The 22,008-nt window shown below is 46.0% G+C and overlaps 1 protein-coding gene across 4 annotated transcripts in view; it reads right to left on the bottom strand.

Annotated features, from left to right (window-relative positions):
* RNF220 (ring finger protein 220) overlaps positions 1–22,008 on the bottom strand; it is a gene marked incomplete at its 5' end in the record, with an annotated part of 224,695 nt that overhangs the window by 3,085 nt on the left and 199,602 nt on the right. For all 4 annotated transcript variants that reach the window (XM_082003186.1, XM_082003183.1, XM_082003184.1 and 1 more), the window contains 2 exons: positions 8,843–8,917; positions 10,065–10,173. In XM_082003186.1, the coding sequence (XP_081859312.1) occupies positions 8,843–8,917; positions 10,065–10,173 (184 nt within the window). The remainder of the gene's footprint in view (positions 1–8,842; positions 8,918–10,064; positions 10,174–22,008) is intronic.

The following is a 22,008-nucleotide window of genomic DNA, read 5'->3' as shown; positions in this document are numbered from 1 at the left end:
CTGGTCATCATTAGATTGGCAGATGTGACAGACAGTTGATGGGAAAAATGACAGAAAGATGTCTCTGCTGCGAGGAAGCCTCCCGTCTACAGCAGCAGCAGTGCAGGAAATTGCGATGCCCTGGCTTTCCACACCGACTGCAGTCTCAACACGACCTCCCGCTGCACAGAACTGGGCACAGGCTCTGTCCGAGCACCCCGAGTTTTGCTCTCTGCTGTCAGACAGGCCCTTCCAGCAGCTAACGCCCAGCGCTTGGCATGACAAGCGAGCTGACAAGGACGCAACACGCCGTGTGAAAGCCTGCAGAGCTGAAGCCATTCGGTTCAGTGATGCTGCTGCTCTCCCTTAGCCAGGCTTGTTTCAGTACCTGCAGCAGTGAGTGCAGCAGCTTGCAGGACATGGACTGAGTGGCAGGGCAGGACCGTGACCTGCCACAGTGCTTCAGTACTGCTGCCTGCCTTTGGGGACGTCCCTAGCAGAGGAGCTGGCACTGCTGCTTACAAAAGGCAAGCATCCTTAGGTCCTCTGCTCTGTGACACCAGTCACACTGCAGGACATGGGCTTTCTCCCCTGGAAGTTCCCCAGACTAAGGAGAACCTGGAGGAGAGAGTCCCAGGTACAGAAAATTTACATGGGTGCAAGTAATTCACAGGGATGTCGCTCCAAAGAGCTGCAAGTCATGTTTGCTCTGCAGTCTTGAGTACCACCAAAAAGCCCCTGCAGACCAGCCTTGAGCCAGCCCCCTCCATGCTCCCAGTGCACATTATTCCTGGCAGACAGGGACTTTGCACACTCGCTGTTCCACGAGCTTTGGACTTCTGAGCAATCAAGCTCCCATTTGACACCCCTTGCTGCCAGCGTCTGAGCTGCTGCCCCAACACACGTGGGAACCGCAGGCACTTGCACCCGAGATCTAAACCAGCCACATACAAAGTCCTGTTGAACTAGAGTTGAATGAAACACAGAACGGACACCCAAGACACCTTGGATGTCACTCCCAGGGTGAGTGACAGTCTGTCAGTGGGACAGACCACTGGTGGTCTGGATAGTGCATCTAGTTCTGGTGCTGATGCTTGTGAGCGCGTCCTTCTAGCTGCCTGGGACCTATCTTATCCCTTCTCTATCTACCGTGTCTGTTTAGATTCTCAGTGTTCGGAAGCAGGGACCATCTCACTGTGCCTGTGCAATGCATCAGGCAGCCCCATGCACCGGTCTTCACAGAGCTGACTTGGCATACTGGATTCTGGGAAGCACAAACCACAACTGGCAGGAAAGGCTTAAAACCCTGATGAAATCAAAGACTGCCTGCACTGGATTTTAACAGAGACTGTTTACACAACACGCCTCTTTGCTTGTGCTCAAGACCAGAGCTTAGGATCTCCAGCATCAGAAAAGGGCAAGCTCTAACATTGCATGTCCCAGGAAAAACTTCCTGCAGCAGCTACGACAGGTAGGAGAGAAAAATCTAAACAACTGCCCCTTCTGCCACCTTTAAAGCCACTGTGTTCCAGGCTACATTGCCGAGGAGAGGCTCACTAATCTGGCTGGAAATGTCATGAAACAGCCTGTTTCAACTGAGTTCCTGCTCGGGCCTGCATCGACATGCAGTTCCCCAGTCCTCAGAGGCGCCTGTTGCATCTGGTTGGCCTCTTGGCATCATCTTTGTAGCTGGAGGGTCCCAGGGGAAGTGGCATGGAGGTGCTGAGCAATTAATTCACAGCATGTTGTCAAAGGGGCAGCAGTTGGCAGCTGCCTGTTTGAGCTTTCCTGTGTGCCCTGACAAGCAGAAGTAAGTGTGCATGGGGACTTTAAGGCATTCCAGATGTGACTACTGCACACATCTGTGTGCTCTCCTTCCCAGGACAGGCACAGCTTATTGGCAAGTGGCAAAAAAGCATCCAAGTACCTGGCGTTTCTAAGTCTCTGGACAATGCACCAGGGAGAGGTACCTTCTGCAAAACCAGTCCCCTGACCCCTCAAAGATCTCAGCCTGCCTTCAGTCCTGGGCAAAGGGTGAAGGAAAGTGCTTGCTGCCATCTAAAACCATGCCCCTCTATTCCTCAGTGCTCCTGCGCAATGCTGAAAAGTTATTTTCTTTTAGCCCTGCTGAAGTTGAAGGTGTGTGTGGGTAGGGAGGAGCACTGAATCCCCTTGAGCTGATTTTTGCTAAAAGCAAACCTCAGTTGCCGCCATCCACCGTCTTGCATCTTGTGCTCCGTTCTGGGTTTGGAGGTGGACTGAGACAGCTGCAGGCAGATGTGTGTGACCCTCAGCGAGGGCAACCTCACTAACACAGACTAGTGTCTGTGACAGCTAGACCCTAGCTGTCACCAGACAGCTCAGTGTGGGAAATTTTGGAAGGACAGATTCCCTGGAAAGCCACCCTGCCCAGGTCTCTCCAAAGGCTGCCCAGGTGTGCTTGCTATAAGCACAAGTTGTCCTCACTCAGCCCACAGGATGGCAGAACAAGCCTGATTAAACCAACAGCAGCTTTGCTCCTCTCTTCCATGGCAAAGCAAGGTCAGGTATGCAATTCCTTTACACCACAGGGGAAGGGAAGATGGGTGGATTTATCTCTGTCCTGGAGATCTGCTTTCTGCACCACATGCTGATGGCTTTAGGGGGATCCACCCTCCCTACCTAAGGCTGAGAGCTGCACATGGGCAGCCAGGGACAAGTTTTCCACCACGCCAGAAGGCAGAACCCAACCACATGTAGCTTGACCCATTTTCTGCAAAAGCTCCATGACCTGATTGCAGGTTCATTTAGGGCAGTGGTGGATGTTGCTTCCCCTGCATGCAGGGAGGGCAGCTCATCTTGAGCTCTGAAGCCCGGGTGCACTGGAAGGAACAACGGCATCCTAGAGACCTTCAGCAGCCTGGCCTGAACGCTGCGCAGGCTGACTGCACGCGGCACGCCGGGCCCGGGTCTCTGGGTCTCCCTAGTACTTATGCTTGGTATTAAACAGTTCAAGCAAAAATAATGACTTTGGACCCTTGGGGAAGCCTTTTTCTTTTTTTAAATAAAGCTGTCATCCTCTGCACATCAGCATGTGTGTTAAATTCAGAACTATGTCCTGAGATTGAAATTGCTTAGAACCTTGTTCCTTACATCTGACTTTTCAGTGTAGGTGTACAACGTTTATTGGCACTAGCATTTAAGCTCTCCTCTCTTGTAGAGAGGCACATAAGCTTGTACACACACACATGCTGGCACAGGCACAATGAAAAAGCATTTGCTCCCCCACTGCTCACCTGCCAGCTGGGGTTACTAAAATTTTCCCTTGAAATAAAAATGCTGTGGAATAATAAGTCCCACCTGTAGGCCATTTCTTTCTTTCTTTTTTTTCCAGGTCCTTCTGCTCCTTTCATCATAGCTTCATGGAAAAGCCTTGATGTGTTATAGCTGCGTGTGCTAGAGTGAAGGCCACCTCAGCTTTTCCATTATAAACCCCAGTTTTGAGGGGTTTATAAAACTCTGCTGCAAGAAGTTTGCTCCAGGGCTGTTACAAAGCAAAGAAAAGGGGCTGGAACCAGGATGGAGTTTATTTTTTCTCCTCTTTTCTTAATTAAAATTTGGCAAGTGATTGATCCACAATACAGGCTAATCACTTGGGGTAGTAGTTTGAAAAATACATTAACGAGAGCTGAAATGTTGAGAAGTCGTTAGGGCTCACATGGTGCCAGGAAGGATTGGAGTATTTTGTCTTAAAGTTGCCTCTTAAAAAAAAATGGCGTGATGTCTGCTGTAAATTGGCTAATGCAAGAAAACTCAAAAGGAAGGATTTAGGCACTTCCTGCTGTCCTGTGGGTCTAAAAATGAGCAATTTCCAAGCAGATATGCTACCAGGCACAGGGAATAAAGAGGTACACACACACAGAGCGCAACTTTGCCACTGTCACACCTGGGCTCAAAGCTTGCCTGTTTTACAGAAAGGAAAACCAAGGTAGAGAGATGGCAGGAGAGACCCAAACCAAGATCCACCTTCCATAAGGTGAGGAATCGAACTCCAAGACCCAATTCTCAGCCAAGGCAACAGCCCCCTCTCCCACCCACAACTGCACATGACGTGGCAGCTTCTCTGCTGCAAATGCTAATTCCCAGCAAAGCATCTGTTCACCACTGCTGTCGTGGGGTACCTCCAGTTGTCAAGTAACGGGGTTAAAGCAATCAGGAGTACAACCATTTTCACAGAACCTCCTCAAAGGGTGGAGCTCACCCCCACAGGTTGTTGGGAGGCCAAAACTGAAATATGTTAATAAATAACCAGACAGCCTCATATCAGATGGGAACATCATGAAGGATCAAGTGCAGCATCCTCCATGCAGCTGCTGACTCAGGAGGTCCCTATGTTGTTGGAAGCACTAAAGAATCACCCAAAAGGATTGCTCTGTATCTGTGTTGTTTCTTACAAAAATACTCCAGCCTGCATGGGATATATGGTATTATAGCCTAGAAAAAGCGACAAGGCTCAGAACATAGCAGTGTAATCTACCAAAGATATAAATGTGTCAACTGCAGAGCATACATATCTATCGAAGGATCCCCGGGAAACATATTCTGTGATAAAGAAGGCTTTTTAGACATGATTTTTTTCCTGCTCTTGCAGTTGTCATTTTCAAATAAGCCCAAGACAGGCGAGTACAAGCCTGGGGCCAGCAAATACACATAGGAATGCTGGATCTGGCTGTACAAATGATGGGGGAAACTCAGCAAGCTGCACCTGCTCAAATATACCTGCGCTCTTTCAGCCCCTGCACATCTGCACCCACCAACAGTTCCATCACTGGCAAACCACCACCTGACTTAGCTTTTAACTCCATTTACATCATAAGGAAGGATACCAGGGTTTGGGAGATCACAGAACCACAGCTCAGAGGGACATCAAGAACTCACGGACCCATTCCCCCAGCAAGATCTCTCAACTTGAATTACTGCTGAGGGACATGCACCAAACCTGTTCTTGCAACCCTCCTCGGATGGAGGCTCCAAACCTCCCCAGCAAAGCACTGCAGCAGATTGCCAGTCTTTACTGTCAGAGCACTCTTCCCAGAAGGAAAATATGAATCTCACCCATGAGGGGCTGTAGGGTCCCTCTCTGTTAATGGGGAAGGATAGAGAAGGGGCAGACAAACCTTCCAGAGGGAGAATCATCTCCCATCACCCACTGACTCAGGGTTGTAGTCAAACAACCAGCTGAGGATGGACACCTGCTGAAAGGACGGTTGACATTCAGGGAAATGAACCCCTCCTCCTTCTGCCCAGGCTAAGCCTTCCCCCTGCAACACCGCCGTTTCCCCTCCTGTCTTGGAAGAACCTGCATGTGTCTTCAGGGGTTTCCAAACGGTATCACAGGGAAGTCACTCCAGGCTAGTGTCCCAGTTTCTGCATAACTTGAAGATATTAACTAGCTCTCTGCATGCAGGATGGATGAATGAAAAATGTCACTGCGCTGAGTGCCCCAGACAATCAGCAAGTAGGGAGTAGCAACCCCATTGGTATGGTTTGACACAGCAACACAAAATCAGCAGACAAACCCAGATGATAAAACAGGTAATATATACTGGGGAATATTTTTTCCTGGGAAAGCAGGCACAATCACATGGCATCAAGCAACATGTTCTTGTATCCCTCTCCCTGTCTCCATTCCTGTTGTGCCTGCAACCACAGAGCTGCCCATAGCGTATGCAGCGTATGGCATACCTTTAGTCTGTGTCCCCTGGACCACAGCCCTCAGGCAGAGCAGTTCTCCTCACAGAGCAAGTGGAAGGAGAGAAAACCACAACTCATGATGTCCTGACGCTGAGTAAAGGGATGGTTTCTCCCTTTCTCCATCGCCACCATGAAGAGGATCACCTAACCAAGCAACTTCCATTTGCACTGAAGCGCTGGCTAACTTGGTGAGCACCATGATCTCGGTTCTCTTAAGCCATCTCTAGTGTCCCTTTCTGCGACCCCGGCCTTTCCCTCATGTTAATCCAACACAGCAACAGGAGATAGAGATGGAGTCTGCTCTGGCAGATGTTTCATCCCCAGAACCTGGAGCTAGTTTGATGCCTTGAGCTCCAGTATAATGGTACCTAAGCTAGAAGAGTCCAGTGGCCATTTGTAGACTTGGTGGTTAAAATTGTCTCCTCCTCTTCCTTTTGCAACAGAACAGTTATAATTTGCAACTGGACATCCAAAAGCCACAAGTCCAAAAACTGTATTTTCAGAAAGTCTAAGCGCTTTAAAGATCCAATCCTCATCAGTGCACTAGACACCACTGAAGTCAGAAGATACCAGAGATGCTCAGATCATTGTAGCATCATATCCTAGAAATATTTAAACCTTAAACCTTTTAAAAAAACACTTCACCTCCTCTGGTCCATAGACAGATGTGAGCATCAAATTTCACCCCGTCTTCAATAAACTGCAGAGGTTTCAAAGTGCTCCCAGGCACTCTGAACCTTCAGTTCTAGGGCCTTGTTCAATACACGGTTCTCCCTCTCTCTCTCACAGACACACTCACACTCTAATTTAATATTAGATCTCGGCTGGGCATATAAACCACAGGCGCACAGGAGAAAGGGGACTTTTCACCAGCAGGGATGGCAGATCTCCAGAATGTTCAAAAGGGGCCGGAAGCCTGACACAACCCGCCCGCCCCAGCTCCTATTAACTCCAACAAATTGTTTATTGCACAACAGAAGAAAAATGTTGCCCCTCTCCCCCAGCCAAGTCTTTCCATGTGTGCTGCACGCGCAGGCTCCCTCCTCCTGCCCCCGCTGGGGAGCCAGCTTTATACCCAGGGAAAGGTAACAGCAGCGATTATTACACACACTATCCCACAGCTCCTCGCTTGTTAAAAAAAACAAGAGTCTCTTTTGTGCCCGAAATAAAAGGAGATTCCTTAATTAGAACAATGCAGGTTGGTGAGCATTAAACACTGAGTCCAGCTGCTGTATGCCATTAAATTCATAAAAAAGGAGGGGGGAAGGAGGGCAGTCTTAACGAGATTACACACATTGACTTTGATCAAGACACAAAAGCACCAAGGCGTTCCAGGGTTTTTATTGCTGTCTTCGGGCTACATTTTAATGGTTACATTCGAAACATGCTAACACAGGCTGGGAGATTTTTTTTGAGACGGGAGAGGGAGTGCAAGCATGCCTTGTGAAAAGGCCTGGTTTAATAAATTGGGGGCTGCAGGGAGAGGCTAGGACTGGGGAACACATGAGTAGCCACTTATTAATTGCTTCCCCTATGCAAGTGCCAAGTCCTAACACAATGTCTTGCTGGACTATTCCCATCCCGCCTGCCTTGTCAGCTGAAGAGCCATGTGCAGACAGCAGACAGCCAGCACCGTCCCTACCTTCCTCACGGAATTCGAGGGGGCAGATGCCTCCCCCTCTGCAAGGGTAAGTGCTAACCCCTGAGCACCTGGAGTGGGATTTCCCAGTCCTTACCAGCAGCTGTGACTGCTGCACAGGAAACAAAGGGGCCTGACTGAAGTTGAACTAAGTTGCTGCTGAGCCTAAGAACAGCCTGAAATCGGTGCCACAGATTTAGAAGATGACTTGAGGCTGCTGGAAAGAGGAGAGGACAAAGACTTCAGAGTAAAGAAAATGAAAAAAGAAATTAGTGTTTTATCCTCTGCTTGTCACACCGCTGGAAGACAAGATTACTCTTCACTTAACTTAGCAAAGGTGGCAGAGCACACATTCATCCAAACACCTCACAATGAGGTACCCACGTATGTGTCTTTTATAACACACTGCTAAAATGTTTACAAAAGCTTGTATAATCTAAATAGTGACACGGTGTAGCTGAAGAGCTATAAAATATAGCCCAAGGGATAGCCAAGTTATTGAGTTGCTATTAGTACTCAAGCCCACAGGCACTTCACCGTCCTGATAACTTGGACGAGACTTTTAAAAGGCAGGATTTAAAGGAGCATGATCAGGTTAATCATAAGTCCAAGCACAGAACATGTTCTATAAAGTAGATTTTGTAATGCCTTACAGGAACAGTTTTTAGGAGTGGCATTCCCTTAAATTTTTTGCAACCCAACACTGTATCATCTTGCTAACAGGAGAACTAGAAAGCACAACTGACTATTTTTCACTCCTCAACCTCAGCAAAATGAAAGCTTCAAAAGTAACTGCACAGGGGACATTAAAAGCTGATTATGAAGCCCACAGTTTTAACACAGGAAAGGAAAACACTTTATTTAATAACACCTTAAATTTTAACCTGATGTCCTTTAATACATGTATAAATTACTACTGCACTGGGTCACCTACTCAATGTTCAAGGTAGTCCCCAGTCTTCCAAACAGAATAGCATGTGCTTGAAAACTGCACAGTGCTTTTTCAAATAATCTGAAAAATATAGATTCATATTCATAAAAGCTCCCTTCCATATTCTCTATCCTGAAGATTATTCCCTCTGCTTCAGGGGAATATTAGGTTTCTCAGAAGCTACGCATTCTATGAAACCTCAGTGGATTTAGCCTCCATTCTTACAGCTTTACCCCTCTGCATGGATGCCCCACACGAAATTATGGTAAGGCAATGCTGTCCGCCGCACAGAGCTCTTACATGAGCAACTGCTGTCCCCACAGCAGCAGAGGAGCAAGCAAGGGTCAGGACTGCACCTTGGTGATGACGACTCAAATACAACTCACTCAGGTCACAGCTAGAGTAGGGTGTTAAACAGCAAGGCTTGGAAGTCTGCAAGCACAGCACTCAGATTGTTTAAAATAAAGCAAGAAGGACCTCCCCTTGGTGAGTTAAATAAAGTATCCCAGAAGAGAGGAAAAAGTCTATTAAGCCAACAAGAAAGTAGCCAAGAGCCTCACCAGAGTCCGCAGCCAGCATTCTTCGCAGTGCACATGCCAACACTGAATGGAAGTCAGGGGCATTGTGTAGGAGTCCTGAGGAGAAGAAGCAAATGGGTTATTTCCACAGCAGGGATCTACTGATTTTTTGCTCCCAACCCCATCACAACGCCTTTTTTTGTGGATAACATTGCCTTGTATTTTGTATCACAAATAATAAGTTTGTGTAATATGTAAGTTTGTATTTTTGTAATGTTTGTGCAGTAGAGGCAGAAAGTCTCCTGCAGTCCATTTTTCTGGCTTCTCAGAACTCGTTCTGGAAGCCCATAATCTGCTCAAGTGGTGCCTGGCTCAGCACAGTTATCGCAAGAGCATCTGAAGTTGCTGTGGCTACCTGCCATTATTCTCATCAGAAAGGTCACCAGATCATACAAAAAACAGTGAAAGGGTAAGATTAGCCCTTATCACAACTCTTAGTTCTGCAGGAACAGCTTAACTACGTCCCAGGAATGCTGCTGCTATTTCCGCAGACATTCCTTCTCTTCAGTATTTTCTGTCATTGCTAATAAACCTCTGAAATCAGCAGCAAGCTGTCATCCCTTCTATGGGATGACAGATGGGGACTGCACCCCCATACCTACAAGTCATGAACTGGGAGAGAGAGCACCATGAATCAAGCTGAAGTTGCAGAGGGAGACCTTCACCAAGCAGAATTTTCTCACACTATCATCAGAATAAAAACCTCACAGGAGATGCAAAGCTTTGCAGGCTCAGACCATCAGAGGGAGCTGCTGCCCTTCTTTAAGAAGGCCACAGCATCACTACAGAGCAAGCAGGACATCAACAACTTTTAAACGCTTAGGCAACGTTCCTGTTCCTAAATCATACGGTGGGTGTCAGATCACAGATTCTGCTCCCCTCTATGTATGTAAATCTGCGTATGCAGGAAGGGGATGCTGGTATCTGGCAGTTTTCTATAGGAAGGCTGAAAGTCTTCTGAAGTTGAGGCTTTCTTGTCCCTGATATAGATGGACAGCTACAAATACCACTGGAACAATGCAATGCATACTGAAATTTCAATTGCTAAAAAGACCTAGCACCTTCATTTGGAAGGCTAATTGGTGTATAGAGACAAAGATGAGTTCCTCTGCTCTACCTGAAAAGAGGAGAAAAATCTTCTCCCCTCCTTGGCAAAGATATCAAGACATTTCTGATTCATTACCACAAGTGGAGTGCTACTCACCATGCAAATGAGACATTTATAACGGTCCCCACGGGAAAGCTGCCTTTCTAACTCACGGACACGAGCCTTTAACGCTTCAAATGTTGTCACTGCAGAGTCTTCTGTAATTCTGCAAAAGATGATGGAGAGTGAGCATCACTGAACACACAAGATTGTTATGAGTTTGGGGGTAAAAAGGATCCCACAACAGGTACCACACAGGAAATGGCAACATTCAGATACATCCAACTTGGGCTGAAGAATTCCTGAAAAGCCCAGTGTGGTTTCTTTGAGGTGTCCTACTAAGCGCTTCCAAACACATCACAACAGAACACAACGGGGCTGGGGTTGCCAATGCCATACAGAGCAACTTTCCGCAAGACACAGACATTTAAAGAACAGATTTTTTTTTTTTTGTTATTTTTGTTTTCTGCCTCTTTTCTTGTCTCCCTTAAGAGATACCTTAGGACCAAATGCTTTGGACAAAGTTCTGTATGTTGCTCTAAAGCTGGTGAGGTAACTTGCTGTGGACAATATGTGCTGCTCTTCCCCTTAGAGAGTGGAGGTCTTTGCTGGCCATCAACCTTGTGAAACAGGAAATCAGCTCATTATACACGATCAACACAATGCTCTTTTATTAAAAGAAAGCCCTATTTTTTTGGGTTCTAACACTGAAAAAAAGGAGAAACCAAAAGCAATGGATACTGTGCCAACAGGGTGGCTATAAAAGCAGCTTTACAATCTCTGCTTTCCCAGTTCCTAGGGTCATTTTTGATGGGCAGCATTATTTCTTTTTGTCACTGAGGCACTGTGCTGAGGGCAGGCAAGTGTATTTTCATGGTTCTGCAAGGCTGGTGAAAAGAGCAAGTTGCCAACCTAAAAGCAAGGGCAGACAGCAATGCTTAGCAAATGAGATGCAGACAAGGATCTGTCACTCCAGTATGCTGCAAAATCCAATTTCTAAACAGTGCAGACATAGGGAGGGGCCCTCAAGCATTCCTCAGAAAAGGTTTAGAGTATTGCACTGACATTAAGGCTTTCACTCTTGCAAAAAACCAAAGCAAAACAGCAATTTTCATGTGTCAGTGAATTTCAGGCCTTGACCAAGCAGACTCCAGCTCAGAAGAACCTGAAGGGTACCTCACCACCAGAAGCTGCATCAATCACAACATAACCAATAGTGGCACCCACGTGTTCTACCTTTTTAGAGGATGATTCATCAACAGGTGGCTAAAATATGGGTCTAGTGGAATTACTACAACCATTAAAGTGAGCTGCAATCTCAGCACTCCCGCTGCGTGCACATACTTGCTCCTCTGTTCATTAGTCACTTGTTGCCAGCACACAGGGAGGGACTTGAGGCGTCCCCCAAGAGGTGATTCTGCTGTTTTTTCCCAAGGCTCTGGAAACAGATCTTGAGTGGTTTTTCTAATTATGACACTTCAGAAGAAAATGGGGCTGCAGGAGTGCATATGGTTAAGTACCAGTGTTATAAACCATTGCAAATGACAGTTGCTAGGAAATGGTAACAATTTTAAAACTGCAAAAAAGGCAAAGAAATACACATGTCCTGTGATAGCCTAGTGGGTGAGAACTGCCTGGGGACAGGGACACTCTGCATTCATGTCTTGGTATCAATAAATATTCTCTGGAGCAAAGGAGCTTCAGTGGGAGACAGCACTCTGCTGTGAAACACCCACTTGCTCCTACTCATTGGTATAAATTATTATCATCTCCCAGTTTGGGTTCTCACCCTCAAGGAAGACGTGTTAGTGTTTTCAAAGAAAGTCTAGGAAGGTGTTATTTTTGTCCAAGGAAGAAACAGAATTTTTTATTTATAGCTTGAAGATGAGAAAACTGTTTCCCTTCCAGTCTGGCCCACCAACAAGCTGATGCTGGATGAAGGCTGCAGCTGAATTTGACTTTCTGGAATCTGTTTCTTCTTCCTGCATGCATAACGGCACTGGAGTTTTAAAAGGCAGCGAGTGTGGCTCCTGTCCAAAGTGAGCGGCAAGCAGAACCTCAACCCTTGATAAATTCTTCTATTGCTATCCATGGAGCTATCGGTCCTCCTCTGAAGGGCAGGTGACTCAGCAAGGAAAGGGAAAAGTGGAATCCTTGAGCAGATCCAAGCAAAGGCCAATTCATACCCAGTCCCAGCCCAATAACAGTCAAACCTTGGAAAGGAAAAATTTGCCTCTGCAACAACTAGAGGAGATAGAAAATGGCTTGTTTATAGAAGTCTAAATGGCTGACCCCCATCAGCCAATTTTGGAAAGTCTCTGAGATAATCGCACCTGTCCAGTAATAAACGAATGAATCAGAAAAGGAGGCTGAATAGAGGTATAAGCAATAATGCTCAGAGGCTGCCTGATACAATGGCCAATCAATAGGAGGGCTGTAGATCAGGGTGCTAGTTAGCTGGAAAATTACCGCACCGCTGCGTGCGTCACGCTGTAGGGATCCTGGACAATCAATGTGGGAGGTATTGATTTAGTTATTATCACTTCATACGCTCCAGACATTGTTAAATATACATTTATTAACAAGACTGGGGTGCATTGGTAAGAGAGGGAGCTTTAAACACTGCAGTATCTCCCAGTGCTGATCAAAGCCCAGCTGTGACAGACTTTAAACTCCATGTTCTCCCTGACAAGCATACTCTCAGAACAAATCCTGACGCACAGCATCATGCTGAAGACACAGCTCCTATCTCACAAGAGAGAGATTTTGGCCACAAGTGAGTATGTTGCACTTGAGGTTTCAGGAAAGCCTCCCAGAGCAGCAGCAACCAGGGACGTGGCGGCCAAGGGTCAACCCAAAGTGAGCGATAATTGCACGGTTGCTTCCGAAAAGCCAGAGGAAATGAGGTCAAGGGAAATAGGGAGAACATTAGTAAATAAAGGAAACTGGAACTACCTCCAGGGATGGAATAAAGACAAGAGTCACTTCCCATGTGTCTGGCTCCTGTGGTGGCCAGCACACTTGGGACACATGCCATTCCATTTAGTGACATTTTACCGTCAACCTGCTGCTTGTATCCTAAAGATAAGCATCGCCTAGGAGCAACTCTTCCTGCAGCAGCAGTCTTGGGAACTCCCTCAGGCTTCCCTCTTGCGTGCACACCTCATATGCGCTTGCCCCGACACAGCTGGGAGCAGCCTGTGCAGTATTTTTACAGGGTAACGCCGGGGTGGAGCGAGGGTCAGAAAGCCGAACTCCATGGACAGGGTAAGGCTGTGTACAAGTTACCCTGCCAAGGGAGGCAGAGGCAATTACAGGGAAGAAGGAATTGGCTTCCACAGCCCTGCTCTCCCTGCTTTGCCTTGACCTCATGCTGGATGTAGGAGGACTCTTTTAACAATTTTGCGCCTCAGCGCTCTGATTTGACGTGTTTGGATAACGTCATTTATCAGCCTCCAGAGAGATCTGCTGAGCACAACTGCTGCCAAAAGCAATGCCTCGAGCCCCAGCGCTGGTGCTTCCCCAGGTGCAAGTGCAAGCAGCCTCGCCGATACCTGAATTGTCCTCCCCAGCTGAGAATGTATCAAGAGGGCACATCCACACTACTCACTGTGGACCTACATCACCACAAACAGGGGAGCCTGAGCAATAACGTTTATAGAAGAGCAAAAACACGAAGGGAGGGCTCTTTGCGGAGGAAGCTTGGTCCTGCACTTCTCTCTGGACTTTGTGGATAACTCTTCAACAACTTGGCAGTCACAGCTGAGGATGCTGTGTGCCAGTGAGCAAGTCTATGAGACCTGACAGACAGAGTTTTGGGTCTTTGTGCCCAACGCATGTTTTACTACTGTTCATAGCATTTTCCCCTCAGCACTAAAAATAAGAACCAACTTTCTTCCTTTGAGCAATTCCTTTCTTTGTTCAGGTAAAAGGCCAGCAGAAGGACATAAAAATACCATGTAAAACGAAAAAGGACCTATCCATAGCTTTGAGCTCAGCAATCACATCCTGGGCAATCTCCCCTGGGAATCAGCTGCCCCCCCCACCTCCCCTTCGCAAAAAAACTTTAACCTAAATGCTGGTTATTTGTCAAACATTAGCATGCATGTGATCTTTGTTTCTCCAAATTAAATCGAGCAATTCTTACCTACTGTCCCAGTGGGCAATCACAAGCAATTCCGTTAATTAAATTATCTCTGATTCTACAGCTCTGGAATCTCTCAATTGACTAAGTCTGTGCTTTATCATCAACAAAATACTGGACCAAAAAGGAAACAAAAAAATGCTGATGTCAAAGTGATTGGCTTCAGTTAACCCTTCCCAGCTGGATATGAAGGGCTGCTCAAGAAACTGTTAGACTGGAACAGGCCCAAGAACAAGAGCCTCGTACCAGAGATACCAGTAGCAGCTGTTCACTTGTGTTTCCTTTCCACTGTAGACACAAGGAAAAAAAAAAAAAAAAAAAAATCACTGCATCCAGCATCCTTCCTATCTGAGAGCCACAGAAAGATGCAAACTACTAGCTGCTGAAAAGGCAGAAAAACACCTCAAAGATCAGTCAATCCCTGTGAATACCCATTCCTCCCCTTACCCAGATCTCACTTGATGCACCCCACTGTTGAGGAGTCTTCATAAAACATTCCCCTTTGGTTTATTTCAACTGGATATAAATTTTCCTTTCTTCATAAATGGCCACACTGTACACAGCATTCCATAAATTTTTACAATTCCACTGTTTGTATGTACCTTGTAAAAACTGCTTAGCACTGATTAAATGCACCACCAATAAAATTTCATTAGCTACTTTTGACATTTGATATTCTGACCTTCCTCTCTCTTCCTCATACATTTATTTTTGGTTTTGTATGCCTGTAAACACAGAGTGGCAGAGGGGAAAATGTACAGTACCACCGACAAACCTGAGTGATGTCTTTATTTTTAAACAAAGCCTTTATCTTTCCTTGTCAGAAGTGGAGAACCTGATCCCAGCAGAACATACATGCCCTTTCCCTGCACCAGCGGCAGAGGTCAGGTCACTAGCAGCTTACATATCATAAATATTAGAAACAGACTGGTCGATGCTTTGAAGGCAGAGTCAAGCTAAAGTAAGATTCCAGAGAAATTGCTCCTGGCCATATCCAACCATAGCTGCAGATGACAATTAACAAAACCACTACCATGCTGTGGAAGAGAAAGCCTACTGCAAGTCCCTCGCTTTGTGGGGCACAAATCTTAAAGACTTGATAAAACGATCCTAAAAATGACCCCAACATCAGTACACAATCATTTAATCGCAAGCCTTCCCTCACAGCCAATTTACGTTTGGGTGAGAGGGCAACTTTTTCAGAGAAAAGACCATGTTTTATTAGCCTGTAACGTGCTGCGCAGAGCTGCGGTGACACCGGTAACGCAGCAGAACAGCAGAGCACAGTGATGCGGGTCTTGGCTCTCACTCATACATTGCCTTCAACACAACACCCTTGCTATCTGAGTTTCAAACACTAACTAAAAACAACTCTTAAGTATTCTAGGACAAAAACGGCTTCAGTTTTCAAGCTGGTGAAAGAATCTACCCCCCCTTTCAATTTAGAAAGCATCACCTGCAGCAAGTGCTACAGCTAATAATACGGGGAGTTTATTTTGGCAGATGTGGGTGAGCACTACTGAAGTCAGTGCAATATACACAGATACAAAGGCCTTTTGCACTTACTGGAGTGCAAGAACCTAACATAAAGCTGAAAAAACGTTTGCTACTAACAAGGAAAAAAGTTTTTAAAAGAAAAGTCACAGGCAGCTTTAAAGGGAAATGGACACAGCTCAAACATTGTCAGTATGTCTCTGAAAGAGCTCCAGTGTGAGGCACTGGTGACAGATTGACTGCAAATGACCCCAAAACATGCAGGCTACCGGACTGGCATGATGCACTGCGATTTTATTTCACTAGATGAGCTGGCTATGGCAGAAGGGGCCAGATCCCTCTCAGTAGAAAACTGCCCAGGAAAGCTGTTTGCAGTAGAGCCGTATCAAAACGCAGCAAGTGAAGTTTATACCCTTGGTCTGTGAGAGTGTCAGTGCTAAAAGCAAATCTTCTGGCAAGACATCAACATTTTAGGAGCTGGCTTCCCCTTTATATAGCTAAAAATCTCATTTATTGGTTTATTTGTTTCTAGACTAACCTCCTTTAAAAAGGCTGACTTATAATCCTGTAAAACATTGTCACATGTATTGAGGAAATTGGCAAGGATGCTAATTTATTGTCCTCTAGGAAAAAAAAAGCCCTCTTTCCTTGATTAATGTATGTTTTTGTATTGTAAGATATTAAAGAATGTTGCTTCACCTGTAATTATAGAGAATAGTTTATTTTGGCAAAGTGCCCTGGCTTCTGGTTGCCAAGTTATGAATAATGCAATGTTCCCCATTCTAATTTCCGTGTTCTAAGTTGTGAATTTGGAGCGGGGTGCATGCAAGGGCACACACACACAACGCCGAGGCGCTCTCAGTCACGAGTGCCTCTATTTTATACTTGCTTGCACAACTTGTTAATACTGGCATCTGCTTGCCAAATTCAGAGTTTGCTTCTGACTAATTTCATCTTGATGCAAACCAGAAATGTTGTCTCTTTTTTCCCCCACAGAGGAATTATTTCTCTTACACTTGCATGCACCGTCGCAATACCACTGAGGGGAGCTTACGGCTGCAAGAAGGCGTTTTAAGCTGCATTTAGTAGGGACTTGGGTAAAGATTCCCCGAAGAATTTAATGACAGAAGAATTCATTATGCTTTCATATCTCCTCCGCCTCTATAACACAGAACCCAACAATGTCTTTACAGAAGCGGGAAGTACATTCAGGCACTGGCTCTTTCTCTCTCTTTTTTTTTGGCCCGCATTTCGCTGTGACACATGTGCCCAGCCCCAATCAAAACAGAGACAGATGGCACCGTTGATCATTCAGAATGGAAGGAGCCTCGGAGTCAGCATGTTTAGATGCATTTGTAGGGCTACGCAGTATCCGCTGGCCACTGGGACTGATTTAAAAAGGCGGCTAGTGGAAGTCTGAGCTTGCGCCAAAATTTTAAATGTGCCATTTGAGCAATTATGGTTCGCCATGAAAGCTGGGAGAAAGAATGCATGGGTCATTCTGATTTCGATTTAGAGACTATGTCCCCTGTTCCAAAGAGAAAATAAACGCAATCCCATTGCTTTACTGGAGCAGCTTTGGTGATAAAGTAAAAAGCCATGCTACGGAAGAGCATTTTGCTGCAGCAAGGTTTAGCTGAGGCAGTTCAGCCTTGCTCGGTTTCACAGGCCGAGTTAGAAAATGATTCTCTAAACAAAGTTCCCAAATAGAATTAATTTCACATCTAATTGTGTTACTATCTCAGTTCACTTCTCAAATGCATCCTTCATCCTGGTGATCCTAAGTGTATTCCTAACAGATCCGTGAAGGTGTGTCGTGGTTTCTATCTTAATACAAGCCAGGGCCACAAAAGGCAGGCAGTGGAAATGGGAAATGCAGCTCTGTTCCCTGCTGAGGCACAGGGGTTAGATGTTCCAGCCTACTGAAACTTGCCTCCACCCACAAGGGAACATGTTTGGACTATGACCAAGCTCCATGTATAGCTAGGCAGGTATATTTTTCTACTGGAATACTTACGGCAGCTGTAACCCGTCATCTCACTGTGGCCTGGAGGTGGTCTGGAATTATTGGTAGCTTTGGTTGGACGATGAGGGCACAAAATTATAAAATAACCCTGAAGCAAATTCCTAGGGCTGAAAGGTGGTCAGAAAGTTGGACATGCAATTGAGTCTTGCAGCCAGCCTCTGTGCGCAATGAAATGCCTTCTACTCCCATGGCCTGCGCCCAAACAGCCGAGATAAACAGGAAATATCTATGCTACTACAGCAGCACTTGGATTCATCTGCAGCCTTTTAAGGGCTTTACCGTGGAGGTGATATGCTTTCCAGAACTTCCATTCATGATTGCTGATTGGAGGTACACAAGGGCAGCACGATAACACATCCTCCAGACAGCTTCCTACAACCGCTGCTGCCGCCCTAGAACTTTTACACTGTTGCTGTTTCCTTTACGGGGAAAGAAAGGATCAGAATTAGCATCATTTAAGGTAATCATGCCTTCAAAAAGAAACATGAGGCTATTAAAGGAGGCCACGGCACATTAGGATTGCACAACCAATTGTGGTCCCAGAGCTGGGAGAGGAAACGAGCAATGCAGAGGAAGGACAGGTCACGAGCTGGCTATCTGATGGAAAAGCAGGAACGCTTATGAAACTGAGTGGGAAACAGCAGCATTTTGTGGACAGAAACCATCAAAAAGGCAGAAAGAAGCAAACGGAGCACTAGGCTGAAGTGCCCACAGTGGTGGCAAGCACGTAAGGTTAGGACAAGCATTGACACCGAAGTGAGGGCAAAAAATCAACACGGATATTAAACTCCGTTAATTACATTACTTGCTGTTACACTGCTTCTGTAAAGGCAGTGCTGGGTTCTGTGTTACAGAGGTGGAGGAGATATGAAAGCACAATGACTTCTTCTGTCATTAAATCTTTACCAAGCTCCAACTAAATGTGACTTAAAACTCCTTCTTGCAGCAGTAAGCTCCCCTCAGCGGTATTGCAACTGTGCATGCAAGTGTAAGAGAAATAATTACAGACTCTACAGTTGTCCCAGACATGGTTTAGTGAGAAGTAATACAAACTGGGTTTTTTTCCGGGTACTATTTCATATTTATACTTACTAACTATAGTCTAAGAAATGCATAAACTACCAAGAGCCATAATTACAATCATCCTGTTGTCATACAGCAGCTGGCACAGCACAAACACTTACTGAGTCCTGCCACAATAGTCAGTAAGTGCCAAAGAAAGCAGTAGCCCCATTAACGCCAGCACACAGCCAGCCTGTGCAGCCAGGGCTGCCCTTCAACAGATGCACAAGAGAGCCAGCAAACTGGCAGCGGATGGGGCACAACAGGATCTCTTTTCTGCTCTTCAAAGGAACATTTCCATCCAAACAGGGAACGCAGCCTACATAAAAATAATTGTTACTTCTCTCTTGAGAGCATCTGGGCACCATACTAACATTTCCTAAAAAAAAAAAAAATAAAAAGAAAATCATCAGTCCCTGCCTCTTAATTCTTGCAGCGTAGGTAAGGGATATGAATAAACAGTCACATCCTCAAAATATTTTCAGAAGGAACACAGCAGGATCCACAATGCTCCATCAGAGACAACGTTAAACACAACAGGCTAATTTTAGGGCCGAGTCCTCTCTCTGACAAGCTGCTCACACATCTAAGGGCAGAATTTGTCTGCTACAAGGCAGCTGTTTGTGTTTTATAAGCTAAAGTTTCTCTTACCTATGGAATAACTCCAGTATTTCACAGGGAATCATCATCCATCTAACTGAAGTACCCTCTAACGGACCATCAGCCTCATATCCCCTTTGAAATAGCACAGCTGAGCACTTGCTGGGCCACGATTTATTTTTTACCTTCTAAGACATCTTGCTAACTCTATAGCTCAATAGTGACAGTCGAATTTCACACTGCGATAGCCCCCCATCGATTTTTCACTCCCAGGAAGCAACTCCACAAATTAAAGTTAACAGCATTTCTGAAACTAAGGGAAAAAAAAAAGAAAAAAGAGAGAGAAGGAAAAAAAAGAAAAGAAGAGGCAGGCGAAGAGACACGGATGGCAAGATGCCTAAACTGAGCCCCCAACGTACGAATAAAATTCCTTCCTGGGGTTTTCACCAGTTACGGGACAGGGATGCTACTGCCCCTGAAGCCAGCAGCCACCTTGCGTTTGCAGACACTTCAGCTCTAAAACATCACAGGTTCAACAGACATAAGAGTCCCTCTCTATATGAAGATGTCAAAATCTGCAAAAAACTGCCCCAAGGCATGAAAATTAGACCAAACCTCTGGACACAGGTGCACTAAACAGAGACACCACCTTCCCTCCAGGTCTGAGCTTGTACAGTCAACCTGCCACGCTGAGCTTCGTTAACCGCTAGGCTGTGATGAACCACGACACTGATACAATTTCAGTTGGCGCAGTGGTAATAACGCTTGAGACCATCATTGACACACGCAATTTCTACCAAACAGTTAAGAGAGGGCAGAATAAAGAAACACAGCCCAGCACTCTTCTCTCCACCGCCACAACCTAGAGATGAAGTGATGCCAAAGTCTACCTACGCACCCTTCCAACATTGAACACCACTATACTTTACAAGCACATATTACATACTACTGAATTACTGAAAAGAAGGACTAAAACCTAATAAAAAGATAAAAATCAGGACACAAGCAGGACTCAGTCCAGCAAGCGCTTTCTCAGCCTGGCTTTGACAATCCCATGCTTCAGTTCAGCTTCCTGGATCCTGTCTCAAGTTTACACAGGCTGACCTAGGACTGGACCCACCAGCAGCATTGTGCTCTCTGTTACCAGAGCACAAAGGTTTAGTTAATTGATGACTCAAGTCAATTTTTTAATTCCATCTTTGCTATATGACATTCTCATCTCCCACCAAAGCCCATTAGTGGTGTGACGCTATGGAGAAGGGCTGGGGAGTGCTTATCCTCTGGTGTGAATTTGCAACAGATGCTGTTTCCCTCTGACACATCAGCTTAAGTGGGGCTCCTTCCCTTTCAGGCCTCTGCTAATCCTCTGGCTTCACACTCACTCTTCTCTCATCTTGACCCACCTGCCCAGGAGCAGGGTCCCTGCGAAAGACACCGCTACCTCCCCAACTGCTCTCACACGTTTGACTCTTTGCACAAGGACCCCAACCTAAACTTTGTTTAATTTTAACTGATGCTTCTTCCTGTGCGGCCACACCAGAGCCCTTCTGGAGTTGATGCTTTAGGAGCAGCTGGATTGGAAAGAGGTGATGTAGGAGGGAAGGGGAGGAAAGAGGAGATGAGAAAAATATAACAAATACAATTGCTTTTTGTCTCTAAACCCCTCTTTTTAACCCAACGAGCATCTCATCCAATGAAGCATGATGAGCATGAAGTGTTATATAAAGAAGATAATTATAAAGGGATTTAATGCTTGGCAGGCTCGTATCGCAAGGTTTATAGCGGAGTTAGCATACTCACTTAAAAAGCCTTGTGTCCAGGTTTGCTATTATGCGGGCAGTGCGTCTGGGGCCAAGTGGAATCAGAAACAAGATTTGTTTTACAAAAAAAAAAGAGCACAGCCCCCTTCCCACTGAGGATGGCAGCTCCAGTCCCACCTCCTTCCACTTCTGTCCCATCCCTGATTAATGATGTTGTCTGCCTGATTTATGACCCACCCCAACAGATTAGAGTTTCCCTCTTCAACCTCCCCCCTGCTTCACCCCCCCAGAAGGCACAGCCACACTCCGCTGGAAATATTAGAGAATTATTAAATAAACATTCATACGTCATGTCTCTTCCCATACTGAGCTCATCGTAGTCAACGCTCAGCGGCCAGGTCCTGTTTGCTTTGGGGCTGACACCAAACAGCTGGAGTGATTCATGGAGAGGCTGGCTACAATGCTCTGTGCCATATATCATGCTCGCAGCGCTCCCTGCCCCGGCGGAGATAAACTGATCAACCACAACGGGCTGGAATGAATTTATGACAACACAAAATTGAGGAAAACAAATGGGAGGTGACCCAGTGGGCCACTAACCCAGACTCTCTCGCTGGCCTGCAATCTAGTCTGGTGGCAGAAAGCAAAATTGAACATTGGCACTCTGAATTAAGATGCTGGCTTTTAACCCCAGGGAACCTCGGTTTCAAAATGGCACCAGACCCTTGCGGGCAGCATCTCAGGAAGGAGGAGGGAGGAAGACCTTTTGCTGGGAAGGTGCTTTTTGCAGCTCTCTCTGCACAACAGTGCTTCAGCTGAGAGCGCAGCATTGGTAGAGGAGTCGGGGAGGATGTCTGGACAATTAGGGACCGGCTGCTCTCTCTGAGCAAAGCTGCATCTCGAGTCAAGGTAAAG

The sequence above is a fragment of the Phaethon aethereus genome (genome assembly GCF_964289735.1).
Source record: "Phaethon aethereus genome assembly, chromosome: 8".
NCBI lineage: Eukaryota > Metazoa > Chordata > Aves > Phaethontiformes > Phaethontidae > Phaethon > Phaethon aethereus.
This window is presented reverse-complemented; position numbering and strand designations above follow the sequence as displayed.